The 27,366-nt window shown below is 54.6% G+C and overlaps 9 protein-coding genes across 9 annotated transcripts; 7 read left to right on the forward strand and 2 right to left on the reverse strand.

Moving 5' to 3' along the window:
- Positions 1-2,304: 2,304 nt before the first annotated feature.
- Positions 2,305-2,884, forward strand: HRG_01531 (UV-endonuclease uvdE domain-containing protein; the record flags this gene model as incomplete). The annotated part of the gene is made up of 3 exons (XM_044860002.1): positions 2,305-2,463; positions 2,548-2,586; positions 2,657-2,884. The coding sequence occupies 3 exons, from the start codon at positions 2,305-2,307 to the stop codon at positions 2,882-2,884; spliced, it is 426 nt and encodes a 141-aa protein (XP_044726402.1).
- Positions 2,885-3,991: 1,107 nt separating this feature from the next.
- Positions 3,992-4,669, forward strand: HRG_01532 (tc5 transposase DNA-binding domain-containing protein; the record flags this gene model as incomplete). Its single annotated transcript, XM_044860003.1, has 1 exon — positions 3,992-4,669. One exon carries the CDS (start codon positions 3,992-3,994, stop codon positions 4,667-4,669), a length of 678 nt encoding a protein of 225 aa, XP_044726403.1.
- Positions 4,670-9,345: 4,676 nt separating this feature from the next.
- On the forward strand, positions 9,346-9,741 carry HRG_01533 (uncharacterized protein; the record flags this gene model as incomplete). The annotated part of the gene is made up of 2 exons (XM_044860004.1): positions 9,346-9,448; positions 9,509-9,741. 2 exons carry the CDS (start codon positions 9,346-9,348, stop codon positions 9,739-9,741), a joined length of 336 nt encoding a protein of 111 aa, XP_044726404.1.
- Positions 9,742-10,202: 461 nt separating this feature from the next.
- On the forward strand, positions 10,203-11,717 carry HRG_01534 (subtilisin-like serine protease; the record flags this gene model as incomplete). Its single annotated transcript, XM_044860005.1, has 1 exon — positions 10,203-11,717. The coding sequence occupies one exon, from the start codon at positions 10,203-10,205 to the stop codon at positions 11,715-11,717; it is 1,515 nt and encodes a 504-aa protein (XP_044726405.1).
- Positions 11,718-13,323: 1,606 nt separating this feature from the next.
- Positions 13,324-13,908, reverse strand: HRG_01535 (uncharacterized protein; the record flags this gene model as incomplete). The annotated part of the gene is made up of 1 exon (XM_044860006.1): positions 13,324-13,908. One exon carries the CDS (start codon positions 13,906-13,908, stop codon positions 13,324-13,326), a length of 585 nt encoding a protein of 194 aa, XP_044726406.1.
- Positions 13,909-15,172: 1,264 nt separating this feature from the next.
- HRG_01536 (uncharacterized protein) lies at positions 15,173-15,577 on the reverse strand (the record flags this gene model as incomplete). The annotated part of the gene is made up of 1 exon (XM_044860007.1): positions 15,173-15,577. The coding sequence occupies one exon, from the start codon at positions 15,575-15,577 to the stop codon at positions 15,173-15,175; it is 405 nt and encodes a 134-aa protein (XP_044726407.1).
- A 1,477-nt stretch (positions 15,578-17,054) lies between these two features.
- On the forward strand, positions 17,055-20,318 carry HRG_01537 (reverse transcriptase (RNA-dependent DNA polymerase) domain-containing protein; the record flags this gene model as incomplete). The annotated part of the gene is made up of 4 exons (XM_044860008.1): positions 17,055-17,975; positions 18,021-19,075; positions 19,121-19,142; positions 19,209-20,318. The coding sequence occupies 4 exons, from the start codon at positions 17,055-17,057 to the stop codon at positions 20,316-20,318; spliced, it is 3,108 nt and encodes a 1,035-aa protein (XP_044726408.1).
- Positions 20,319-20,885: 567 nt separating this feature from the next.
- On the forward strand, positions 20,886-22,322 carry HRG_01538 (helix-turn-helix, psq domain-containing protein; the record flags this gene model as incomplete). Its single annotated transcript, XM_044860009.1, has 7 exons — positions 20,886-21,033; positions 21,091-21,218; positions 21,309-21,428; positions 21,474-21,614; positions 21,828-21,841; positions 21,886-21,936; positions 22,001-22,322. The coding sequence occupies 7 exons, from the start codon at positions 20,886-20,888 to the stop codon at positions 22,320-22,322; spliced, it is 924 nt and encodes a 307-aa protein (XP_044726409.1).
- A 2,583-nt stretch (positions 22,323-24,905) lies between these two features.
- Positions 24,906-26,385, forward strand: HRG_01539 (Integrase, catalytic core; the record flags this gene model as incomplete). Its single annotated transcript, XM_044860010.1, has 3 exons — positions 24,906-25,143; positions 25,420-25,714; positions 25,905-26,385. The coding sequence occupies 3 exons, from the start codon at positions 24,906-24,908 to the stop codon at positions 26,383-26,385; spliced, it is 1,014 nt and encodes a 337-aa protein (XP_044726410.1).
- Between the last annotated feature and the right edge of the window lie 981 nt (positions 26,386-27,366).

Consider the following 27,366-nt stretch of genomic DNA (forward strand, 5'->3'; position numbering starts at 1 on the left):
GTTCGATATTTTGTAGCCTGTGGAGTTGTCGGCTCGTGCTTGGTGTCATTGGATCAGAGCTTAAGAGACCAACCTTTGGCGTCGTTTTTCGGTCCAGTTGCCAACTCGTGTGGCTCACCAAAATCGATTGACACGAGAGAGGCGCTGTCTCCGAGAATTTCATGTCTCGTCGATAACGTGCAGCTGCTTCGACGATCAGCCGAAGACGCAAAACGGGACGCCAGGCAATGGGCATCCTCATCTGGAAATGGCCATCGGACTGTCGCACACGTGGAGGAGGATGGGGCGGACGAGGCGGGCGCAGAATCTACAGCGACGTATCAGTCTAATAGCATCGGAAACGCAACGCGGCTGATCGATGTCCGAGGTGCATGGGACCCGAACCAGGTAACGGCCAAGTCGCCGGAGCTCATGGAGATGATGCAACAGCTCTATCAGTTCCAACAATCAGCGCTGTGCTCGACGGCCGAGCCGGAGGCCGCCGTGGTACCCGAACGAGGGCGAGATGGATAAGCATGTAGGGGTATTTTCCGGGGCCGCACTGCCACAGCAGAATCAGGTCAGGGCCACCAAGTCGCAGCAGATGAGTGCCTCGAAGGAGAGGAGAGGATGATCCAGGGCATACAAAGTATAACCGTGGTCCGGGAAAGCGACCGCCGCGCTGCGTTGCGGAGGGTCATGGCCGGCTTCGGGGAGGACAATGTCGAAATGGCGACGGCCGACTTCGACGAGACCGCAGGCGACGCAGAGGCGGGAATGCATGTCCAATTTGGCCTATCAACCTCTTGCTCTGCGACGGGCAGAGAGTTGGCAACACGGCTGACGCTGAACAAAACGCAGTCGATCGCTTTCTCAATCATATGCCGCCAGCTCGATTTGATGCGACAAAACGACGGAGGCGATGTCGGCCAGCTCTGCCAGTTCGTCCGCGGCGAGGGCGGGACCGGCAAGTCGCAAATCATCGAGGCACTCGTCGAGTTGTTCAGTAGGAGGAGCCTTTCGAATCGCCTGCTGATCACGGCGACGTCGGGGACTGCCGCAGCGCGGATCAATAGTAGCACGATCCACTCCACCTGCAGGGTCTCCAAAGACCAAGGGGCGGCCGCGAACACGGCCAGAGATCTCGACGAGGACTGCAAGCAAGCGGATCGGTTCGTCCATGACCAATTTCGGATAGATTGGCAGGAGAAAGACGCGCTGGTCATACCATGCGCTATCTTCGTCAGAACGTGTTTCCATGTTATACCGGTACGCTGGTCTGTGAGAGGAGAATTGTTGCAACCCCGCGGTAGAGTGATGGTGAAGTCCAGTGGTTGGCGGAGGGCTGGCATGACCAGATTACCAACTGTTGTAGAGACGAGTTGCGGGGAACGGGTTGGGCGAGGAAACTCGGGGTGTCGCTCCTAGACCCTTCCGCTGCTGCCTGCAGCAATGCTACTCGACGCCAGCTCACTTTCTGGCCGCAGTGAAGACGATTTTGCTTATGTTGAAGGGGTTGCAGCCCTTGCAGCTCAGTACTACCAAGCAGCCAGAAGCGAGGGTGCTGTCAGTCGCCCAAGACGAGGACCTGCTGCACTGTTGTGAAGCCAGAATCGGTACGGTAACGGGAACCCAGGCACCCATGATCGGCGGAAGGGTCTAGGAGCGACACCCCGCGTTTTCTGTACCCAACCTTCTCCCCCGAACTTCTCTTGTGCGACAGCTGGTAATTTTGTCCTACAGTACCAATCATCCGCCAACCACTCACTTGAGTTCACCATTATTCCGCCATAGGCTAGAACCGCTACTATATGTCCAAAGGCACATGTTCAAAGGCTCATACCGGCGGCACAATCACAACCGCGGCCAGCCAAGCCCCTGCGAGCAGAGTCCCCCTGCCTGGCCGACCCCTGCCAGAAGTATCGCTTCCCAGAAAGTGAAGCAATAACAACGACAATAATCATGCCACTGAAGCAGAAAAGAACCGGGCCACGTCCGCCCCCACCGCCGCTTTACTCTCGAGCCCGAGGTGCCCCAGTCCGACATGCCCAGTACGAATAGCTGGAAGGTAAGGAGCACCGCTCCGCTCCGGGACAATACGACCAGGATAACGAGCGGCGCGCGCGCGCGAGTCCGTACAGCGCGCCATGCACGACCTCAGCCAGATAGAGCAAAAGCAGGACGAGGCCAAGAAATAGCGCCTTGCCGTCGAGAGCTCCGACTGTAGCGTCCTGGCCGAGGCTGCCTTGGCCGGTCAACCCTCGGGAGCCGCGTCCACGAAAACGGGGGTGGAAGATCACCGTACCGACAATGCCGATGGCAAGCATGAAGCAGCCGCAGCACGCACTGCTGGGGGCGGCCCAGATGCCGACAAGAACTTGGCTAACGCCGCTCGACGAAGATGGCCAAGAGAAGGATGCCAGGAGGCTACTTCCCGTTAACAGTGAGCAACTGCCTCTGCCCTGGTGCGGTCGGCTGGGTTATGTGAGAACGCCTGGAGTGCGGAATCGTGGCCTCGCTGCCCGTTTGGTACGCTACCCGCCGCTCAAGAGCTGACTTTGCGGCTAGGCTTGTCTCAACATGTATCTGAGGGCCGCAAACTCGCCGGTGTTCTCCTCAAGGACCTGTCGCCTGAATTCGATTCACGACCATAGGTACCTTTGAGGGCCCGTCCCAGCCCGAGCACGCCACCAAGAACCGTCCGGACAAGACGAAGCCGGGCGACGTCAAGCGAGGCCCCACCTTTATGGAGGACATTGGCATCGCTAACGCCGCCGACATTATCAAGATGATTCGGTGGAACGACAAGTATGGAATCAAGATTATTAACATGCCTCCGCCATTCATTCAAGCACTAGAACCGTCACATAAAGGCCCTATAGGGACTTCTCTCCGGGCGAAATAAAATCCATCCATCCGTACTGTAGGCATGAATTCTGTCACTCGGTGGCTCTGCTTGCGCTCGCACTCCCGCTATCCTCTTGCCACTCCCTTCTTAAGTTTGCACTTGTTCCCTGTCCCTCCGGTCCTCGACTCATCTTGTTCTTCGGCGATGGACCAAGCAAGGGCGCCCGCCGCCTGATGAGGGCGAATCACACCCCGCCGCGTCGTGGAAATGTGAAAAGTGATTCTGCAAACAACAATTACACCGCAGATAGACTGCTCGTAGGGCCTCGTCTGGCAGTCGCCATTCTTCGAATTTCCCCCTCTTCTTCTATTGCTGATCTGGACGTGGTCCCGATGCTGACCCGTAAACCTGTAAACAAGCGGCGCAGTGATGGCGCTCCAGGTATGGACCGAGTTCAGATCGCGAGGGGAGGTTTTCAGGCGGATTCATTCCTGTTGCCTGCCCAGACCCTAGGGTCACAATTGCCTCGAAGCTGGCATGACCCATGCGGAGATGCCAGAGTTTCAACCAATCCATAGTTGCCTGATCGAACTGATGAGCCATCGTGAATATTGTCCTGGCTTGAGGTGAACCGAGTTATAGTGTGCCTACTCCGTCGAGCGAGGTTCAATGTGTTGCGAGTGGCTCCGGGAGCTAGAATATTGATGACCTCCAGGTCGCCGGGGTTGATGGTCTGAGGACGTATTCTTTGTTCTGCAGACGGATGATCTAACATCACATGGCTGCAGGGACTTCTACATCCGCGTTCTGTAATAGCGGGCCAACTACAGGGATTCGTTATCATACTTACAACCGAAGCTTGCGCGAATGTTGGAACCGCTTCGTGGATGGCGCGGAGTCCCTGCAGCCACGCCGCAAGCAAAAAGCTGTCTCATAAAAAGGTCTAGAACTGGGTGTCAGCAATGCAGCCACGGATGAGCTAGCTGGTTTCGCAGTAAACTAACAGGGATTATCGCGCTAAGCAAGGATCAAAAGCCATCGCGCCTTGACTACTCGTCCCACAGACCCACGTAAAGTGGGTCCTCACCACCTGTCTGTGTCAACCACCTGGCTGTGTCACTTCACCGCTTCAAGCCTCTATCTTGACCTCAACAACGGCACATTATGAAGAATAAAGAGCTTACGCTTGAAAGGCGCGTAGCCGAGGCTATTAAAGCCATTGAGGCAAATCCCAATATGTCCCTTCGCGCTGCGGCTAAGGAATTTGGGGTTCCACGCGAACGACTCCGCTTGCGATTTCACGGCATCCAACCTCGCAGCGGCCATAAAGCAACGCATACGAGGCTATCGCCAGCTCAAGAGGACTCAATCGATCTGTATATCGATCGTCTTGAGCGTATAGGACTTGCGGTGCGGAAGGACTTATTACGCGATGCAGCAAATCGGGTTCTAAGCTCCACGGTCGGCCCTGATGGTACCCGCAACGAACCCTTCGACTCCCAATGCTTTGTTGGCAAAAACTGGATATCCCGTTTTATTAAACGCAAGGGATATCATATTATGAAGCAAAAGGTACTCGATAACCAACGCAAGCTTGCCGAATCAGTCCCGCACGTTACCGAGTACTTCAAGAAGCTCCACGAGACGATTGCCTCGTACGGGATTAACCCGGCTGATATCTGGAATATGGACGAGACGGGCTTCCGTATTGGTATTGGCAGGGACCAAGTTGTCGTCACGAAATCAAGGCGATCGCAATACTTTGGTATTGAGGAAAACAGGGAGTCGGCAACAGCCGTTGAAGCGATTTCTGCCGATGGTCGATACATCCCTGCGTTTTGATCCTATCCGGCAAGGTCCACCTCGAACAGTGGTACGGCATCAAGGAGCTAGATGGCGATACCCTTATTGGTGTTACGGAAACGGGATTTACGAACGATCAGCTCAATCTAGCGTGGATTCAACATTTCGATAAGCATGCAAAGAGCAAAGGTGCTTGGAGGCTATTGCTCCTTGACGGCCACGGCTCCCACCATACCCTTGACCTTATCGAGTACGCTGAAGCCCATAATATTGTGCTCTTTGCATTGCCTCCGCATCTTACGCATCTCCTTCAACCGCTTGACGTCGTGGTATTTCAGCCGTATAAACATTACCACAGTCGGGCAGTCGATTTTGCTATTCGCAGTGGTGCGAGTAAAATCACCAAGCTGGAGTTCCTCGCTATGATCCAATCAATCCGCGTCAAAGCCTTCAAGGAGTCTACAATCCTCTCGGCATTCAAAAAAACAGGAATCCACCCATTCAATCCAAAGCCAATCCTCGAGAGACTCAAAGAGAGGTACGGGACCAGACGCCGCCGACAGAGCTACCTGCAGAGCCGTATTCATCCCCTTTTGGTACCCCCCATACCGTACGGAAGTTTGAATCAGTTGGCCAACGTCTCCTTGAGTTTGACCCAATTGATGATATTGAGAAGGAGGTCTTCGTACATAACCTTCAACGCTACGTTAAAGGTGCAATCTCCCAAGGCCACGAGTTAAAGCAAACGATGGTCGATCTGTACAATACCAAGCTTGCCGAGCAGCAACGCCAAGGCCGGAAGAAATACAAGAACCGCCACCTTCAAAGCGGTGGAGTACTGACTGTAGACGAAGGAGGCTATTGCGAAGTCAAAGGAAGATATTCGCATTGCAAAAGCAGAAAAGTTGGTACTGGCGAAGCAAAGAGGGAGAAAAGGGCGATTGAGCTCGAGGAGCGACGGCAGCCCGGGCGGCTAAGAAAGCCGAAAAAGAAGCCCAACGATCAGCTTTATAAGCTACAAAAGTCAAAAATAGGTAGACTATTGCGGCCAGTATTCAATTATCGTATGCATCAATTTTTAACTTTTTTTGCCGTTTTATTATTAAATTAAGTTGGCGTTGAAGCCGTCAAGTGACACAGCCAGGTGGTTGACACAGACAGGTGGTGAGGACCCACTTTACGTGGGTCTGTGGGACGAGTACCCACCAGCTTTTTGAGTACCTACTTAAACGAGTACTTAAACACGCACGGCGACTTAAGCCCCATTTGGAAAAGGACCCGCCAAAGTCGCCGTGCGTGTTGAGTAGTGAATCATGCACGGACGATTTCAAATCATGCACGGAGACTTAAACCCCATTAGGAAGGGGGACCCGCCACCACAATTTGGCGCGCGCGTCGCCCGCCCCGATTACACGACAGCGTACGGAGTACGAAGGATGCATTCAATCTGCAAAGATCACCAACGCCGGAAGATGCGTCCCTTGGAGTCGTTCAATTGAAACTATTACTAAGCCCGGCCCGACCGATCTTCCGATGTGTATGTAATATGCACACAGCAGCGGAAGGTGCATTTTTGGCCGCCTTTGCCTACCTCTGTGACTGTGACTGTGACTGTGAGGAAGGATCCGTCCGACGCGGCGGAGGGCGAGGCACATAGGGAACGAATTTGGGGACCGCCCGCCCGCTAGAATTGCATGGTGCCGTGTCCGCCTGATCCCCTTGCTGCTGGAAATGCTCCCTTACCGTCCCGTGAGACTGTGCCGGCGGCTGTGCCCACATGAAGCCGTGGTGATGTGCCTGTGCCGAGGGAGGCGGTGGCATCACATAGGATCCTTGTGATGCCGGCGGCGCCTGTGGAAGTGAGGGTACCTGTGATAACGGCGCCGGCGTTGCGGCTGCTTGCGACTTGATGAAATCACCGATCTGCTGGGCAAGATCGTCAACCCGGCTGCTCACGGAAGCAAGCGTATTCGACCTCTTGGTCACGACAGTAGTGCCTGTGCCCTTCCTCTTCTTCTTCTGCGCCCCTGCTGGCTGTGACCCGAGCTGTATTGTAGCCCTATGCTCCTCTTGCTCCCAAGCACTAAGGATCCGGCCAGTCGATGGCTCTAGTGGAGGGGATGTCTCGGGCCTATTGTTCGCACGCCGGCGAGGCTGGACAATATCGGGATCGGGCTCATGTCGTGATTCGATATACTGCCGTAGTTCATGCTGCCTGTAAATTAGTATATAGCTAGATAGGGGCTTAGTAGTATTACTTACAGTAGGACCATACAATAGCCAGTGGGTATCAATAAGATCGAGGGAAATTTCAGCAGCCTCGCCATCAGCTTGAAGGATATCACGGATTGTATGCCGGCAAGGCAGACCCCATTGGGTCGTGAAGGCACCCGTACAATCCGTTGGCCGCTGGCCCCGTTTATCGGATAACTCTTCTGTAGCTAACTTCACTTGCTTGAAGATCTGCTTTATTGGATGCCAACCAATTTTCCGGTATAGTGACTTGAGGATAGGATATTTAGTCCATTCGACCTGGACCTTCGTGAACTCGTCTTGAAGCGCTTCGAGATGCGTTTTCTGCCGTTGGTCAACAAGTTGACGGATAGAGACCTGTAGCTGCCAGAGATCGATAAAACGATGGCGTAAGATACTCTTGAGCTCGTGATGTGTGCTTTCAACACGAGAAGTTACCGTGATATCGTAATTACGGTGCTGTTGGATGGCATACCTACAAAACTGGGCACGCCACGGATAGTAGGCTGTATGGAAGTAGTCAACGAGGGCTAAGTAATTAGCAATAAATATTAATATAACGGTAAATAGGGCTAGGGTTACCTGGCTGGTCGGAAAACTCTATACATAGGATATTCCACTGCTTGTGACGGTACAAGTGCACGAACAAGGTCGAGTGCGACTTGGATAAAGTGATTGTCTACAAAGAGAGAAAGAGGTTCCTAAGGAAGACTCTGACTTTCGCTATTTACATTGAATACAAGTGAGACATTTCATAAAGTATGAAAGTCACATGATCGTTCCCTCACACTGCTCACTACATTCCTCAGGCGTGCGTGCCCTAACGACTGAAGCCCAGGCATCACGGATACCGTCAGCTGTATGCTTGAAGGTCCGTTGGGGCAGCGGCGGCGGGATTGGGTTCCCTCTTCATCCCGTTCCTCATCGAGATATTGGTCCGCTAGCTGGGAGGCAGGTTGTATCTGTGCCTCGGCGGTATGATCGATCGGTCGGTCCTCGATAGCATTGGCGTTCGTTCGGTCGTTTGCGAGGGCAGCCTCGGCGCCGAGGCGAGTGTCTGCTTCATCTGCCCTATCTCCTATAATCTCGGTACCTTCGAGGCTACCAACCCACTTCTTCTTGATATGTAGGATCACGTTTTTCATCATGTGCCAGACGCAGAGTTGTTGCTGTGAATAGGGGAAAACAGAGGAAAGGGCGTTCTTGAGGGCCATATCAAAATCAGTAGTGATAACGCCTGGAGGAGGAATACTAGCCCGTCGGCCGGTATCGTAGAGTTGTGAGAGAATCCAGTTGAAGGCGCCTTCGTCTTCCTTAGCGGCAATACCAAAGGCTACACTATAGCTCTTGTGCAGTCCCGTAGTCCCAATGATTTGCAGGAGTGGCATGTTGAAACGGTTGACAAGGTACGTATTATCCATAATAAGGAGTTCCGGGTTACGCTTCCAGTCAGCAAGACCGTCAGAATATATCCAGAATATCCTCCAGATCTTGCCATTAGGGCTACGGTCAACTGCAAAGAAGGCGACTTCCCCGTCGGCCTTTGCAGCGAGGAGTACGTCGAGGAATGCTTGTGTAGATGTAGTAGCGCCGTAGTGTTGAAGACGAAGCTGGCGCTGAATGCATCCTACATCACGATCGTTGATTAGGACCTCAGGATGGTCACGTTGGGTAGCCTCGGCAATATCCTTCCGCTTATTAGCTGCGTTGTTACTATAGGTCTCAACGAGACGGTATAGAATGGCCGCAATGCCTACCTGGCATTTGACAAGACAGTTGTGTTACGACAAGTGTTGCGTCAGCAGGGCGAAGAGCAGGCTCCTTTTCGCACTGCTCTTCAGAGCCTACGTATAGATGCTCCTACTGTCCTAGACTGGGAGCTGCTCTGCACCCGCGTCCAGGCCAATCTGACCTTAGCTGAGGTTACGTGCTTTGACGGGGCAGTACGCATCTACACAACGAATGCCCAGGTCCGCGAGTTCAACAGGGATCATAAGGAACGCCTAGCTGTGCCTTGCAGACAGGTTCGGGCAACAAATGTCGGTCCAAAAGCCGCCGAAGCTGACTCTATGACTGCTGGCAACTTACATAACCAGTTACCCATTTGCATTGGGGCAAGAGTTATGTTGACTGAGAACGTCTGGACTGATGTTGGCCTTGTTAATGGTGCACTGGGGACCGTATATGACTTTGTGTCGCATCGAGCGGACCCTGTTTGGAAGGAGGATGCTTGGTTCCCGTGTATGCAGATATCAGGGTCCCTCCTGACAGCTATTTAAGCTGGGTCAGTGGACACCCAACGTTCTTTACTCTCTTTTGTAACAGAGACCTCTTTTACCCCTTCTCTGCGGGATCAGCTTTCACATCCGACTTGTCCCTCGTGCGTGCCTCGTGGTGAGATCCGACACTTTGCCTATGAGGATCACGTACAGGATCCTCAAGCTCATCATCCCTTTGTCATTATGGTCCGCTTCGATCGCTATACCGGCCCCCCTTATTTCGACGACCCTGAGCTAGCCAACGTCCAGCCCATCTTTCGCTCCTGGCGGGACTTCATCAAGGGTAGTATGCCCTGCTCGCACTCAGTTTCCCTTGACAATCGCATATAGCATCACTGTGCACAAGGCACGGGTGCTACGCTTGAATGGGTTGTTGCCGATATATCCCATCGCGATTTCCAGTCTGGCCTCACCTACGTCGCCGTCTCGCGCGCCAAGACGTTGAATGGCATCATGTTTGATGCGTCCTTTGATCTCAATGATATCCGGCGTCGCACGGATGGCTCTATGGCTGCTCGGGCTGCTGACGCTGCCCGGCTTGCTGGCCAGGTTGTGACTGCCCAGGAAGTATTGAATTGACTGGTCATACATTCGCCTGCTTGCAGCAACTCTCAATGTGACAATTTGGCTCTCTTATGGGTCAGCAACAACGGGGATGGGGTTTTCTCTAACTGAGCCATTTGATCATATGCACAGGAGCGGACAGGAGCGTTTTGGATGACGATTCAATAAGGGGAATTGCTGGCTTGCTTGCAATCCTCCAAGCACAGCCTTTGTAGCACATAAATTTACAGCTTTGCTTACTCCTGTGACGGCGTATTCGGCGGCAACCCAGGTATCTTACGGGGTACGGAGTAATAAGCAGGGTCGTATTTTCACTACGATGGCTGGCCCCGCTTCTCAGCAGCGCCTTACTCTTAATTACTCTTAACTTGCACATCTACGCGGACATCATTGTTTGTACGAAATAGCATCATCTTCGACTACTAGGCATTATGGCAAGGTCGCTGCAATGCCTCACGGCAGCGATATTTACTCTTATGCTCCCTTCCGTCGCCTTGGCTCTCGTTACAAGATTGTCTCCGCTGCCGTACCCAACCAGGTCCAACTATCACGTCAAGGGAATACAGCCTGACTTCTGGCCTAACAAGGATGAACTTTCCGGCAACAACGCTGGTGGTGTGTCGATGAACCTGCTCTGGTTGTCATGGGAGCCGAGTATCAAGTCTACCCCTTGCGCCGCCAACGAGCAAGAATACGACAGTCGCTGCTTCACTATTCCGACCCAGGTGGACTCGACCATCAAAGACTGGACCGATCGTGGACTCGTCGTGACCGCTATACTCTACGGCACTCCGGAATGGGCACGCCAGGGCCGTCCCTGCTCACCAGCGGCGCCGGGAATGGACATCTTCTGCGTGCCCAACAATCCCGACGACTTTGGACGCTTCGCCGGCATGCTGGCCCAGCGCTACGACGGACTTCACGGGCATGGGCGTATTGCCGACTTTGTCATCAACAACGAAGTCAACAGCAACGACTGGTTCAATATTGGCTGCGGCCGGGGCGTACCATGTGACACGAATCAATGGCTCGACCAGATCGGGTCCAACTACAACGCCGCCTACGACCGCATCGTCGTCGAGCAGCCGACTGCCAAGGTTCTGACCTCGTTGGACAACTTCTTTGGCAAGGAACTCGACGACGCGGCTCACGGCCGTCTGTCCGGCATGACAGTACTTGACGGCTTAGCCGCCCGAGCTGGGAACCGCCAATGGCGGGTTGCCTATCACGCCTACCCCCCGAACCTATTCAGTCCCGTCTTTTCCGCAGATGATTATCCCAAGGTCTCTTTCGGTAACATCGGCATCCTGCTGGGTTGGTTGAGGCAAAGATACCCAAGCAACCCGCATGCCTGGACCGTCCAGCTCACCGAGAACGGAATCAACTCTGGCGACCAGTCCAGCGAGGCGGCCCAGGACACTTCGGTGTGCCAGACATTCCGCAACGTGCTCGGCACACCTGGCATTGAAAGTTATATATATCACCGCATGCAGGACAATGCCAACGAGGGCGGCCTCAAGCTCGGTCTCCGCAAGGCCGACGGCTCGGCCAAGTCCGCGTGGGCAACCTGGGCGCTTGCGAACCGCAACGACATCTCCCCTGCCCGGCTCGCCTGCGGCTTCGAGGACCTGCCCCATACCGTGCTGCGCAGAGGCTACAACCCCAAACGGGGCCACGTCGCCTCCTCGAGGATGCTGCCCCCCGGATTCACCTCCGAGTCGACTTGGCGTCTGTTCCGTGATGAGCAGCCGGACACGGTCATGCTTTACGAGTGTAAGGTGGGCGGTCACTCCCTCCTGACACAGCAATCTGGATGCGAGGGCCAGTTTCCCCTGGGACCCGTCGGCTACATCTACACCAGACAGAAACCGGGATCCGTCCCTCTCTACCGTTGCAGAGTCCCGGCCAACGGCGACCACTTCGTATCGTCCCGAGCTGACTGCGAGGGACCTTATGTCAGAGAGATGGTGCTCGGCTATGCGATCCAGTGACACCGCCATATGTACCCCTGTTTGCTGGATATGGGAACTCTTGCGGGGAACCTTTCAGAACGGTCAACTATATCAATAGGATGTTCACGGTCGGGCGTCCGGCCGACCATCCGGAATGCCGCTGCTTGGAGGCTCTCTTATGGCTCGACGAGCTCGTCAAGTTACAAGGGGGGGGGAAGAACCAAATTGGTGTATTTCTACTTCTTCGGCCGTACAATTTGTGCCTTTCTATTCGATCGAAGCTGTTTACAAAATACCATTCCCCACCCCCCTTTGGGTAACACCCCCTTTGGGTAGCGCAATTCAAAAAACAATGGTGCCGCCGCCGCCGACGCCCTGGACGGCGCGCGCGGCGATGAGCATGCCTATGCTATTGCTGACAGCGCACAGCAGGCTGCCGATCCAGAAGATAACGACGGCGCTAATGAGGACGAGTTTGCGGCCGAATATGTCCGAGATCTTGCCCCAGGCCGGCACGAAGGTGGCGTTCCCGAGCAGGTACGCGCTGCCGATCCAGACATAGCCTGTGACGGTCACGGACTGAGCCAGAAGGCTGTGGACTCTATTACGAAGATTCTGCTCTGAAGAATAGAAAGGAGAACAGAACAACACAACTGGGTGTCCTCTCCCTAAATATGCCTTTTTTTTTAATATATTCCGCCATTGACAATAGTCAGAGGCACTGCGTCAGACTCGCTAAGCCTAATCTAGAGCTGTCCAATACTCGGTTCCGAGCCCAAGGAATTCGTCCCGATCTAATGCCTAAATTTCTCTTACATCCTTCAATCCGTCTCTTGCTCACTTGACCTGTCCCTTTCCAATTCTGGAGCCTGTCTGATGAGGTACAGACCACTCTCCTCCGCCGCATTTGACGAAGAGTCCACCTGCCTTTAGCCGTCCGGTGTAGCTAACCTACCAGCTGTGGGGCAACCACAGGTATAGGTAGAGGGTTTGTGCTGAAGAAAAGGTTAAGACAGAGGATGTATGTTAGTAGGGCGACGGTCGTAACTTGGCGAGTTCCCGGCGATATACCGGGCACCCAGGATCTGTAGCCTTGTGTGCTCCTTTTCCACCGCACGCTGCACACTTAAAAACGTCCGAGGTGCAAGTCGACGCAGAATGGCCCGGTTGGGCGCACTGTCCACAGATCGGAGCTGGCGCCTTGCAGCGATAATGCAAGTGTCCGTAGAGGTGGCAACGGTAGCATCTCGCTGGTTGAAGTCCCTGAACGAATGGTCGCGTGTATGCACACTCGCCATTCGCCATCTCAACCGTTCGTTTTGCAAGCAACCTGTCCACCTCCTCTTTCTTATCCAGGTGTACCACTAGAGAGCGGTATTCCTTGTCGACAGACGCTGTCCCGAGCCATCGCATCTTGTGCACTTTCACCCCGTTCATCCGCTCAAACACGGCGCATCCGATATCATCCGTCGCAACCCCACGATGGGCTCTATCAACCCGTAGAGGGTACCACTGTTCCCCATATAGCGTTCCCTTGTCGAAGTGTGTCTTTATCCAGGTGTCGTTCTGCCGTACTTTATCGACGTCCGTCTCTCGAAAGAGAAGCCGAAAACGCCCTTTTCCTTAGAATTGACGCCCAGACAGGTCACACCAACTTCTCGAGGGCAGCGTTCGCGCGCCGACGAATAGTGCCGGCGTTGCCTTCCTTTATGTCGCTGTCTAGGACCCGACTCACGTCTAAGCCAATGCCAGGCAGTGGCCCTGGGACTGGAGAGGGTGGTGGCGAAAGTGGCAGGTGCTGTTGCTGTTGCTGATGAGGCGCACTTGGAGTGGCGGACTCCGGAGGGCTAGCGACGCGTGGGAAGAGCTCGTTTCGAATGAACTCTTCCAGAGACTCGACGCGTTTCTCCGCCCTTTCGGCCCGCTCCTCGACGCGTTTCAGGAGAGCTTCGATTCGCGCCAATGAATCCTCGTTGGCATTGGGGTCGGCATTCGTCGGTTTCGCTTTCGGGACGGCGGATTTCTTTCGTGATGGGCGCGGTTCAGGGTCGAATTGCAGCGTCGGTTTCAGAGGGCGACCGCGGGCGCTGGTCCTTGTCGCGTCGGCCGCGCTTGTCGAATTGGCCACGATGCTACAGGCCACATTGTCGTTCGTACCGTCTTCCTCGTCATCGAGCAACTCGAATTGGTTCGAGTTGCGCTTGGTGCTGTTCTTGCTCTTCCGCGGCATTGTTCCTCCTTTCGATCCCTATCTAAATATGCCTTCCGTACGTGTGCCTTCCGTACGTGTGGGCCGTTGGCTCAACAACATGTGGGTCATGTATGCAAGGGGGTGTGACGGTGCTGGGCCGTCACACTACCCCCCCCTTAAAGCCGTCGAACACCAACGGTGGAGATGGCTCCTCACGAGTGTCGTCGCCGTCGGCGTCGCTCATACCCACGGCTGACAGCCTTGTTGTCATCGTCGTGACTCTCTGCCCACCTGTCTTCCGCTGCTGCTAGCAGCCATTCTGCCAATTGCCCAATCGTACAGGCGGTCCTGGTGCCTCGGGATATTCGTCGTGGAACCGCCGTAAAGCTGCCGCACAATTCTTGAACCTGATCTCTTGGCTGCTTCCTTGTCTTAGTCTTGGTCGTGGTCTTGTTCATGGCGTATTTATCAATCGCTCGGCAGCGATGGCATGGTTCGATCTTGGGCGTATTTATGAATCGCTCGGCAGCGATGGCGTGGTTCGGTCGTGGGCGTATTTATCAATCGCTCGGCAGCGATGGCATGGTTCGATCTTGGGCGTATTTATGAATCGCTCGGCAGCGATAACATGGTTCGGTCGTGACGTATTTTTGAATCGCTCGGCAGCGATGGCGTGGTTCGGTCGTGGGCGTATTTATCAATCGCTCGGCAGCGATGAAGTGGTTTGGTCGTGGCGTATTTATGAATCGCTCGTCAGCGATGGCATGGTTCGATCTTGGGCGTATTTATGAATCGCTCGGCAGCGATAACATGGTTCGGTCGTGACGTATTTTTGAATCGCTCGGCAGCGATGGCATGGTTCGATCTTGGGCGTATTTATGAATCGCTCGGCAGCGATAACATGGTTCGGTCGTGACGTATTTTTGAATCGCTCGGCAGCGATGGCGTGGTTTGGTCGTGGCGTATTTATGAATCGCTCGTCAGCGATGGCATGGTTCGATCTTGGGCGTATTTATGAATCGCTCGGCAGCGATAACATGGTTCGGTCGTGACGTATTTTTGAATCGCTCGGCAGCGATGGCGTGGTTTGGTCGTGGCGTATTTATGAATCGCTGGTCAGCGATGGCATGGTTGTGAGAGAGCAGAATAGTGTGACGGTCACGGACTGAGCCAGAAGGCTGTGGACTCTATTACGAAGATTCTGCTCTGAAGAATAGAAAGGAGAACAGAACAACACAACTGGGTGTCCTCTCCCTAAATATGCCTTCCGTACGTGTGGGCCGTTGGCTCAACAACATGTGGGTCATGTATGCAAGGGGGTGTGACGGTGCTGGGCCGTCACATAGCCGAGGCTCGAGTCGAAGTGGCTCGAGATGGTGGGGATTGCGGTTGCCAGGATGGTCATGTCGAGCGCCGCTAGGAAGAGGGCCAGGCAGAGGGCGAACATGACGAGGAACGTCTCGATGCCCTTGCGCCCGCTCTCGGGCGAGTCTGTCCCGGCCTCTGCCGCTGCCGCTGCCGGTGGCCGGGCCGTTGACGCCGGGTCTTGGTCGGGTCCGGCCCGATCCTCTTGGTCCCGGGGGCCGGTCTTCGCCGCAGTCTTTTCATCATGGGGCTTGGCGGAGCCGTCTTCTCGCTCGACGTCGGTCGTGTCCTCCTCGAAGGTGGAACGCCGCACGCCCGTGGTCGGCAACTCGGCTGCCGCCATGGTCCTGCTCGCTCACACACACACTGTCTCACACACACGTGCCGACGACGTATATAAGACAGAGGCAAATGGTGAATCAAGGCCGACGTCGTGGGAGAGCCTCCTTCTCGGGGAGAAAGGGGGGGGGGTGAGAGGTAAGATATTCACCACAACGAGGTCCGTGACGAGGCCCAAGAGACTGCGAATAGGCCGACGGAAACACGAAACGGGACTCCGGAAACCAAACGGACCGCGGCAGACCGTCCCGCCAAACTAGCAAAAAGGACTCGGCGGCGGCGGATCGCACGGGTCAAGATGGAAAAGGCGGCCCAGGGCGGTCCGCGAACCGGCAAGCTCAAGTTATGGGGAAGAGAAAGAGGGTGGGGAATCGAGTGTGAGAGAGGGAGAAGTACAGAGGGAGGGGAAGAGGAAGGAAAAAAGACGTCAAAGGCCGAGTCGACGACGGTTGCGGAATGACGACGATGAAACGGCGCCGTCATGGCCACCCGTACATACGCGCAGGGAAGGGGTGGGGGGGAATTCCGGCCGACTGTCTTTTTTCTCTCATGTCCGAGGTCGCAGTGTCATGGGTGAGGCTACAAATGGATTCAAAAAGCAACAAGATGGATCCATCATCCGGCTGTTGGGATACAGGACTCGTGCCACACTGCAGCCAGGTCCCCCTCTGTGCTCCAAGCGAGACTGTTTGTATCTACGAGGTGACGAGAATATGTACCTCCTTTTTGACAAAGACAGGGTGACAGAACCCCCTCATCGGGGGCTGAACTTAATGCCAGCAGTGTTGGCTTCAGCAAGCCAACGGGGCCTGGCCATAGAGAGCTAGAGGGCGAGGGATCTCAGTCCATCGGGCCATGGTGCATTGACATATTGGGGCTTCTATTATAGGCTGTTGAGAAAGACTGCCTCGTGCTGGTCACGAAAAACGCTTAGCTCCTACCGGTATGCCTAACCTTATCAATCAGTAATCAGTACTGCTTGAAAACTGACTGCTTGTTGAGACGTCTGGATTCTGGATCAGCACCCTGGGCGCGGCTACCGCTGTCATAGGCTCCGGTCCGTTTTCAATACCCACCGACGACCCTGTTTAGCCGTGCTAGCACCCACCACTCGACAAGATGCATGAAATTTGCAAGTAATATTGTCTAACTGCACTAAATGGAGCACCGCATCCCACATCGTCCCGTCTCTTCGGGCCTTCTTTTCCACTACATCGAAATCGGTATCCCCCAAGTACCATGCTTACCCCCCCTTCTGCTCACCCCCCCCTTATGCTCCGCAAAAATGTTGCCGCTCCATACAAATTGGACCAACTTCACTTATACAGAATCTACTCAATTTTAAAGCTTTTGACGAGCAAGAGTTTTAAGAGACGGGCTCCCTAGTAATTCCCTTATTAATTTGTCTTCTTCTTCTCTTAGGTTAAGGCCAAGCCAATGACCAACCACAGTCACAGTCACAGGCTCTTGCCAACGTCGCTATGCCCCGTTTCACCTTCTCATGCACTATACACTTCGCCCCTCCTGGTGCTGCCAATCCAGTGGGAGTGTGTGATGATCTGGATCCGGCAGCACTGGCGGCTCAGCATACGCTGCTCTCACAGATCCACATCCTCGACACAGGCGCCTCACAGCACATCTTCTGCCGCCGAAGCAAATTCGGGTCCCTTGTTCCCTACACTGGTCTTCCCTACACAGGGCCAAGGGCCCAGTTCCTTCCCCTGGGCACCGGCACATATGACCTGCCAGTGAAGGTCTGTGGAAAAGACCACCTGCTTACCTTCCAAGACGCCCTCTGTGCCCCTGACGCAGGCGTCAATCTGGTGTCCGTCGCAGCCCTTGGCAAGGAGGGGTGCTGGATCCTTGGCAACGGCGAGCACGCCGCCATCGTTAAAGGCGGCCAGATCGTGCTGACGGCCACTGTGGCTAATGGTGTCTATGTGATTGACGAGCCAAACAGAGACATCAACGCTGCACTGGCTAGCCTGCGCACCCAGGATCCTGACCTGACCCTCTGGAACGAAGCTACTGATGAAATCAGGCGTCATAGCAACCCTTCTGCCGTCAGCAGCGATCCAGCTGCCCTGATCACCTCGCAGGTCCAAGATCCTAATCTACGCATCTGGCATGAGAGACTGGCCCACCTCAGCGAGCGCAACATCAAGAGGCTGCAAGGGATGTCCACTGGACTGCGACCCCAAGCGCCACAAGACCCGTGCGAGGCCTGCGCTATTGGCAAGATCAAGGAAGGACCGCATAGGCACTCTATTCGAAAGGGAACCCGGCCGCTAGAAAGCCTGCACATTGACATCTGTGGGCCGTTTCCAGACATTGGATACGACGGCAGCAGATACTGGGTGGTCATCCTAGATTACACTCAGTACGGATGGACCTTTAGCGTGGCAACCAAAGACAGCCTCTTCCTAATCCTCTAGGCGTTCCTTCAGAAGCATGAGACGCCTACCAGGCGGTGCCTCTACGTGCGGATGGACCTGGGAGGTGAGAATCGCTCCAAGCTGCTAGACGCCTTCTGCACCGACAAGGCGATCGAGGTCATCTACGCCGCCACGGAACAGCACCAGCAAAACGGCGCTATCGAGGTCTTCCATAGGGTCCTAAGTGAGAAGCTCAATCCTACGCTAATTCGGTCGGGCCTCGAGCGCAAATGGTGGCCCTACGTGCTCCAGAGCATCACCTACGTCCGCAATATGTCCCCTGCGGCCAAGTCACCTATCACACCGTACGAAGCCTGGCACGGCGAGGAACCTGATGTTACCCATCTTCGAGTCATCGGATCAAAGGCCTGGGCACTACTACCAGCGGCCAAACGCAGGAAGCTACAGCCTAAGGGTATCCCGTGCAGAATGCTAGGGTACCAGGGGCACTGTAACTACGTCCTGCTTGATAGCAACAACAGGGTCTTCGTGTCTCCCAACGTTATCTTTGTCGAACACATCGCCAAGCCTGCGGTCTCCGAGAGACAACCCAAGAGGTCCAAGACTGGTCAAAGCCTTGACCAGCTGATCCAGGAGGAAGGCCAGCAAGCCGAACGCCCGCCTCGGACACTCCGCAACGGCAACGATACAACGGCCGAGACAACGCCGATTTACACACCAGCAACCTCCACAGCGCTCTCGCCCGAGCCTGAAGATAGTCAAACCCCAGATTCCACGCCAGACCTGTCTGACGGCTCTGAAGACAACATGGTGTCGTATGGAGACGACAGTGTCCTGCTAGACCTGCTGGAAGACACAAGCCCCGAACCATCTGTTTACTCAACCATCCATGCCGCCGCTGACCCGATCAGGCCGTCGGTCAGAAGGTCCACCAGACCAAGAGCTCCCCCTCTGCGCTACGGCTATAATTTCGATCACGCCTACGCAATGGCTATGGCCATCTCACAGCAATGGGAAGACCACGAGCCCCTTACCTTCAAACAGGCCATGCAGTCAGACAGCGCCAAGCACTGGCACGCCGCTATGGCTGACGAAATCCAGTCCCTGCAGGTCAATGAGACCTGAGAGCTCACTGACCTTCCGCCAGGCAGGAAGGCCCTGCGAGGGAAGTGGGTTTATAGGCTGAAAGGAGGGACTGACGGCAAAATTGTCCGCCATAAGGCCAGATTCGTTGCAAAGGGCTACGAGCAACTGGAAGGCATCGACTATAGCGAAACCTTCGCCTCAGTGGTCAGGCCAGAAAGCTACAGAACAATTTTTGCCATAGCCGCCGCTGAAGACCTAGAGATCGAGCAAATGGATGTCAAGACCGCTTTCCTCTACGGGGATATCGACGAAGAAGTCTACCTCGAGCAGCCAGAGGGCTTCGAAGACGGCACTGGCCGCGTCTGCAGGCTCAAGAAGGCCATCTATGGGCTCAAGCAGGCGCCTCGCATCTGGTTCCAGACCATCGCCAAGTTTCTTGAGACACTAGGCTACAGGCCCATTGCGGCAGACGTCAGCGTCTTCGTCCGCGGCAAGAGCATCATCGCAATCTACGTCGACGACCTACTTCTCACTGGAGCCTGTCCTCGGGAGGTCCAACGGATCAAGGATGCCCTCAGCAAACGCTTCCAGATGACTGACCTAGGTCCCTGCTCCCATTACCTAGGCATTAAGGTCACTAGAGATAGGGCCAGGCGTCGGATCGAACTGTCCCAGCGAGCCTACATCGAAAAGATCCTTAGAACCTACAACATGTCAGACTGCAACCCAGCGAACACCCCTGGCCGCAGATCCGCTCCAGCCTCCCGCAGAAGGCTGGCACGCCCTCCCAAGTATCAGGCCGCCTATGCCAAGAGGGTAGGCTCACTGATGTATGCGATGCTCGGCACTAGGAGCGATATCTGCTTCTCCGTTGGCGCCTGCTGCAGACACCTTGCCAACCCAACGCCCCAGCACCAGACAGCTGTGAAACGCATCATGAGATATCTCAAGGGCACCATTGACTCCGTGCTAGTCCTCGAGGGACCACTGCAGCCGATCCAAGGCTACACTGACGCGGACTTCGCGGCGGACCTGCACACCCGACGATCCACGTCAGGCTTCTTCTACAGCCTCGGCTCCGCAGCCATCAGCTGGACCTCCAAGAGGCAGCCCTGCGTCACGCTCTCATCCACAGAAGCCGAATATGTGGCCCTGACCCAGTCAGCCCAGGAGGCCATCTGGCTGCGTTCCCTAATGAAGGACCTATGCCACCCACACAGGCTGGGCCAACAGCCATACACGAGGACAACAAGGGCGCTATAGATCTGGCCAACAACCCTCACCACCACTCTCGCACTAAGCATATCTCTCTTAAGTGGCACTTCATCCGAGAGAAGGTTGCAGAAGGGACCGTCAGCCTTATCAAGATCGAAGGCACCAAGCAGCCTGCTGATGGACTCACCAAGGCCCTGCCACGAGATGCCTTCCTCCGTTTCCGGGACTCTCTATGTGTCAAGAAGTCCGATTAGAAGCACCACACTGCTCAGCCTCTAATCGAGTGGGAGTGTCACAGGCTTCTTCAGCCCTCCTTAGGCACTCAAGCCTCTACACACTGACGGAGCTCTGAGGCCACTCCGCGAGATCAATCTGGCCCTCCCTTGGCGAAGACCCTTCTGCAAGAAGGCAGCCACACTGACGGAGCTCTGATGGCCACTCCGCGAGATCAATCTGGTCATCCCTCCGCAGTCCACGCGTTGCAAGCAACGAACCCCTTCTACTTTGCATCCTAGTCCTTAACGTAATCTACCCCCTTCCTGGTCACACCCCCTACCTGCTCAAAAATTCCCCACCCAAGCGACCCGCACCTCATGGCGAGACAGGCCGACCACCATGACGGAAATTCGAGACCAATCGATTCCACGCGAAGAACGGGTCCTGCTCGCCGTGAAGGCCTATCAGCAAGGCCAATTCGACAGCGCCCACAAGGCCGCGACGGCATACGATGTCCCTCAATCGACAGTCTCTGCTCGACTGCGCGGTGCCCGGCCCCGACGCGACGCGCAGATGAACAACCGGAAGTTGACGGCGACGGAAGAGACTGCCCTCGTACAATGGGTCTTGTCGATGGACGAGCGAGGGATGCCGCCGACAGTGGTCTACACTCGCCGCATGGCCAACTTGTTGCTTTCGGAGCGCGGCCAAGAAACTGTCGGCGAAAATTGGGTGCGGAAGTTTGTTGGCCGCCACGACGAAATCAAGGCGAAATACTCTCGTCGATACGATTACCAACGTGCCAAATGCGAAGACCCGAAGATAATGCAAGAATGGTACGATCGGGTGGCAATGGCGAAACAGAAATGGGGGATTCTTGATGAGGATGTCTACAACTTCGATGAGACGGGTTTTCAAATGGGAGTCATTGCGACGGCAAGAGTCCTTACTCGGTCTGACCGGCGAGGTCGGCCTATGGCCATGCAGCCAGGAAATCGAGAATGGGTTACCGTAATTGAATCTATTAATTGCCAAGGTTGGGCTTTGCCGGCGATGGTCATCTTCCAGGGCAAGGTGCACCAAGCAAGCTGGTACGGGGCAGATGTGCCCAAGGACTGGCAGATCGCCGTGAGCGACAAAGGTTGGACTTCCGACGACCTTGGATTGCATTGGTTGAAGGCAGTTTTCGACCCATACACACGGCGCCGTACCGTTGGAACACGCCGACTTCTCATTCTCGACGGGCACGGCAGCCATGTTACGCCGGAGTTCGACAAGTACTGTACGGACAATGCCATCGTGGTACTCCAAATGCCAGCTCATTCCTCACATCTCTTACAGCCTCTGGATGTCGGGTGCTTTTCGCCTTTGAAAACGATATATGGGCGGAATGTTCAAGAGAAGATGCTCGCAGGGTCAACCACATCGATAAAGAGGACTTCCTGCTTCTGTACATCGAGGCCCGCCGACAAGCGCTCTCCCGTCGAACATCCGAAGTGGATTCATGGCCACAGGCCTTTCCCATTCAATCCGACCCGGGTTCTGTCACGGTTACTAGTTCAGGTTGACAGGAATGGCAACGACAATGCCAACGATGACGGCGACAAGCACACTCCAAGTCCCCAGAAAAGCTTGGAAGCCCACAAGACACCTTGCAATGTTAGCCAGCTTACCACTCACGTGGAAGGACTTCTTCAGCGCCGGCCAGAAAATGCGGGCACGCCGGTCTCACAAGCCATAAACCAGCTCATCAAAGGATGTCAAATGGCCATGCATAGTGCCGCGCTGCTCGCCGACGAAAACAGACAGCTTCGGTCAGAAAACCAGCGGCACTGAGGAATGGAGAGCAACGACGCGAGTATATTGGTGATGGCGGTGCTCTGTCTGTCGCAGAAGGCACGGCTAGGATAAAGCGACGGCGAGAAAAGGATGAGGAACGTGCTAGGCGACTGAGGGCAAGGGAGGATGAGCAGGCAGGGCAACAACTTATCGAGGAGCAGGCCCGACGGCAGACAGAAGAAGAGCTGTGCGTCCCAAGACGGCGTGCACCACCACGGTGTAGTAAATGCAGGTCTTTTGAACATAATGCCCGGACGTGTAATAGATAGACAGGTCTGAATTGACTTGCTTGTTTGTCTCTTGGAATCAATTGCCGTCTGTTGTGTTCGGTTGGTCGCGCCATGAGGTGCGGGTCGCTTGGGTGGGGAATTTTTGAGCAGGTAGGGGGTGTGACCAGGAAGGGGGTAGATTACGTTAGTCCTGCCTTGGTGCCTTGAGGAACGAGGAACGAGTGCCTTGAGGAACGAGGAACGAGTGACGAAAGGTTCTTAGGGTTCCTCCCCGGGGAGAAAAAAAATTCGCCATGCCTTGAGGAACGAAAGGATTTCTATGCCGCGCTTTTTTTGCCCCCCGAATCCGCGCCTCTGATTCGCTAGCTTTCTCGGCTTCCCGTTGGCTAGAAAAATTGCCTCTTTCGTCTTGAACGATTGCTTTTCGGTTGGCCTACAAGTTTGCCCCTTTTTCCCCCCCCTCTTTTGTGTCCTTTTTCATCCCGCTTTCCTGTTGGCCATAACTGTTGCGAAGCCGCTCGTAGGACCTCTAGAGGTTCCCTGCTTGCTGATGCTCCTGCTGAGACAGTCAGCCAGGACGTCAGGCCTGCTTTCTGATGCGTCGGCTGAGACAGTCAGCCCGGCCGTCAGGGACGGTGTCCTAGGAAAAGTGGGGGCGCCACCCCGACGATTGACGGAGGTGTGAGGCAGACGGAGAAGATCGAGATTGTGGCCAGGAATAAAGGGCGAGGAAGGAAGGAACAGACACAGAGAACAGAAGGGAAAATGGAGCAGCACCGGACGATTCTGAAATACTAACTTTATGCCTATTTGGCCCTACTATTCGTGACAGTCATGAGCCCGGGAGGAACTACGTTCCTGTAACTTCCATTCCGACCGAAAACCACTCTCAAATCAACGAGATGTCGAAGTCTTCTGCCGCCCCTGCACGAGCGATCCTCTCAGGACCAAGCAACTGGGACAAATGGAGAAGGAGCTCAGGAATCGAACTGACAAGACGATCCATAGCCTGATCTTTACCAACGAGGACCCCTCGAACCTCCTGAGCGACCTGAATTCCGCCACTACGCCCTGATGCTGTTAGACTCGCTGACCTCTCTGCCGTTCAGAAGAGAGATTATAACGACGCGATGCGGGACTATGATATCAGGAGGAAAGAGTATAAAGATGAGACTAAACTGGTTACCAACGCTCGCATAGCGATGCAGGAATCAGTGGTATCCTCGAAGCAGAACGCCTTCGACGAAGACCTTCCAATTCGTCAGTGGTTTAAACGTCTAGAAGCGTCGACGGCCCCTGAAGCGGGATATATGATGAATCTCACAAGGACCAAGTATTCGACCCACCTAAAGAGATTTAACGCAAAGGATCTAGACTCCTGGATCGACAAATGGGAAGACATAATGTCTGACGCCGATAAGTATAAGCTAATGGAGGCCCAAACGGGCCAGTGGCTTAGAGACGTTGCCACATTGATTAGGCCTCTGGATAACTCCCTAGGCTACCAGTACGAACAAGGAAGCAGGATACTCGACGCAAAATCAGAGGCTACCCAGGAAACTGTTCGACTTCGACCGATATGGTCCTCCTGCTGCTGCTCCTGTTAACCCCGTTGTTCACAATCCGGCAGCAGCTGCAGTAGCCGCGATGGCCGCTGCAGCAACGGCCGCAGTCGCCGCCGTTCTTGCAGCCCAAGCTCCGACGGAGAGTCAATGGACTGTTGAGAGAGTCGTGCGAGATGTGAAGCATCTGGCCGAAAGCAGAGAAGCAGAAAAACCCCGAGGTGCTATCAAAAGAGGAGGCGCATTTCATGCGGACAAAGCAGCAGCAGACGCAGACGATGCGGACGAAGTACCGCCAGCGAAGAAGAAGAAGCTGGACAGAGAGCCCTTGGAAAGGAGCCATATTCAAAGAGATCCCTGCCTTGCCTGCAGACGCAAGGGACACGAGCTCGAGGGTTGCTGGCAGGTTATCGAAGAAGCCAGACCAGAGGGCTATAATCCGCCCCTGAAAGGTATCTCAAGATGACACGAGAGAGTCGCTGACGATCCTGTCCTGAAAAGGAGAATTGAAGATATTCGAAAGAAAATGCAGAAATAGCAACCAAGGATGAGGGGAAGGCTTGTGGGCTCAGCAAACCCAGCTTTCGTGTTCTCAGCTGAGTCCCTGGCCTAAGGGGATCGGAATATCCGCTTAAGAATTCAACCCTCCTTGATTGCGGCGCATCTCTTCATATCAACAACAAGCTCAGTCGGTTCCGATCGTTTAAAAGGCCAAGAATGACTTTATCGTCGCCGGTGACTCTCTCGTTCGAATCGAAGGATTCGGGCGAGTCAATGTCGCAACGACGATGCCTGACGGCTCCCACCGAACACTCCGATTAAAGAAGGTTGCCTACTGTCCCGGTTTCTCATCGAGCCTGGTTTCTTTGCAGACTCTTATCGACGACGATCAGATCTTTTGGGATACGCTGTCTGAGCCTATGAGGCTAGTCCGAAAGGGCCAGACTATCGGGATCACCGAGAGGAAATATCAGCAGTTTGTTGTTGAATACCAGCCCGTGGAAACCGAATTCCCGGATTTCAACAGTGCGTTCCAGGCATCGAAGAAGGAGACAAGGAAAGCTCGAAGAGCCGGCTCAAGAGATCCTCGACCTGCCTCTCAAGGAGACGGCAAGCTTTGGCACGCCCGTCTTGGTCACCCTGGTCCAATGGCTTTGCACAAGCTAGGCCTACAAAGGGGTCCGGATTAAGGGCCGAAAACCGTCGAATGCGAGTACTGTGCTCAGGGGAAGGTCAGAAGGCAAGTCTCCCGCCGTCCACCTGACGAGGAAAGAGACAAGCCGTGCTACGAGATCTGGATAGACTGGACCGACCTTGCGAGAGACCACGAGAACTACGTCCGTGTGATGTTTATCACAGACGCCTTCTCTGGAATGGTCTTTCCCTACTTCATGAAGACCTACAAGGCAAAGGAACACGGAGCTGTCTTGAAAGACTTTTCCTCCTTTATGCTCGCTCGCTTTGGATTTAAGACGAATGTCGTGCGCTCTGACGGCGAGCTCTTCACGAAGAAAATCTCAGCCTGGATGAGGAAGAAAGGGATGACAAAGGCGATGTCAGCTTCCAACACTCAGGACCAGAATGGTGGAGCCGAGAGGTCAGGAGGATCTCTACCGAGAGAGCGAGAGTCATGAGGATTGCCTCTCGACTACCGCATTCACTATGGAAAGAGATCATCGAAGCAGCCTGCTACCTCCGAAACCGAACGCCAAGAGAGCCTCGATTCGCCGCTGAAAACGCTAACGAAGGAGAAGCCGACTGGAAGTCTCCCATTGACTTGTTCACAGGAAGAAAAATCAGCTCTCACATCTTCGTGCGTACGGCTGCCGAGCCTACGCAATGACAGCAAATGCACAGCTTGGATTGAGGAAGAGGTGGAAGCTCGACCCGAGAGCTCACATCGGATACCTCATCGGTTATAAGTCTACAAATATCTTCCTAATTTGGGTCCCTCTCTTGAAGAAGGTCATTGCAACGAGAGATGTTGTCTTTGACGAGTATACGTTCTTCGAAGGAGGAGGCGAGCGGATGCCGCTGCCTGCGAGCATCGGAGAGATGATCCAACAGATTGAAATCCCGGAAGGCCAGACGGCGAATCAGGCCATCCTTGACGAAGAGACCGATGAAGACACTGATATCGAGGACTTCGAGGATGATGACATCAGAATGGCTGAAGATAACGAAGACGAGGAGCAGGGACAACAACAAAGCGAAGAGCAGGAAAAGAAGACTACGGGAGAGCGCGGGAGCTGGAAGATGCATACCTAACGCCACCAGCTTCTGACCCGGAGGAAGAAGAACCACATGGAGTCTTTTCGGTTCACTTTCCATACGCTGACCCTAAGGGGGTGGTGGTAAAAGCCCCTTTCCAAGTCGATCTGGAGCCGTTGCAAGCTCAGAAGAGAGTCCGGGTTCAGGATGATCCTGAAGAGGAGGCTCACCCTGAGGGGTGGGTTGCTCTCTTGGAGGAGCGGCATTTCAAGCCGACCTTGAAGGCCTGATGAAAGAATCGCGTTTGAAAGCTCTGGAACCATTTGATCAACCAGAGCTGGATCAGTCATACATCGACCGTTTTGCCGACTTCGTCCCGGTGCCAATTGAGGACGGGGTGCACGGAGCCTTCACAGCAGGAAGGTTGTTCAGACCGAAAAGCGCAAAAGTCCACAAGAGAGACCTACCCGAGCCTCCACAGACGCAGAAGCAACTAGAAAAACACCCGTATAGAGAGGAATTCACCCAGGCTCAGAGAGACCACCTGGCCTCACATGCGGAAATGGGCTCGTTTGACGAGGTCTTCTGGACGAAGGCTGCTGGAAAGCAGGTCCTCGGTTGCAAGTGGGTATTCATCTATAAGACTGATAAGCACGGCAATCTCCAAAGTGCAAAGCTCGCCTCGTTGTCTGTGGCAATCAGCAAGAAAAGGGGACCTGCCTACTCGAGCGACTACCCTCGCAGGAATGTCGTTTCGTACGCTAATGGCCATTGCCGCGGAACACGACCTCGAATTGGAACAGATGGATGCAGTCAATGCTTTTGTTCATGCCCCCCTCGACGACGAAGAAGTTATCTTCATGAGGATGCCACCGGGGTTCCAGAAGAGGGGGAAAGTCCTACGCCTGAGAAAAGCTCTCTACGGACTACGCCGCTCGCCGCTCCTCTGGCAACAGATGCTTACGTCGTCTCTAGAGGAACTGGGATTCAGAAAAGTTCCCAGGAGCCGTGTGTCATGGTGAAGGAGCGGTGACCGTC

This window comes from Hirsutella rhossiliensis (genome assembly GCF_020360975.1).
Source record: "Hirsutella rhossiliensis strain HR02 chromosome Unknown scaffold00001, whole genome shotgun sequence".
NCBI lineage: Eukaryota > Fungi > Ascomycota > Sordariomycetes > Hypocreales > Ophiocordycipitaceae > Hirsutella > Hirsutella rhossiliensis.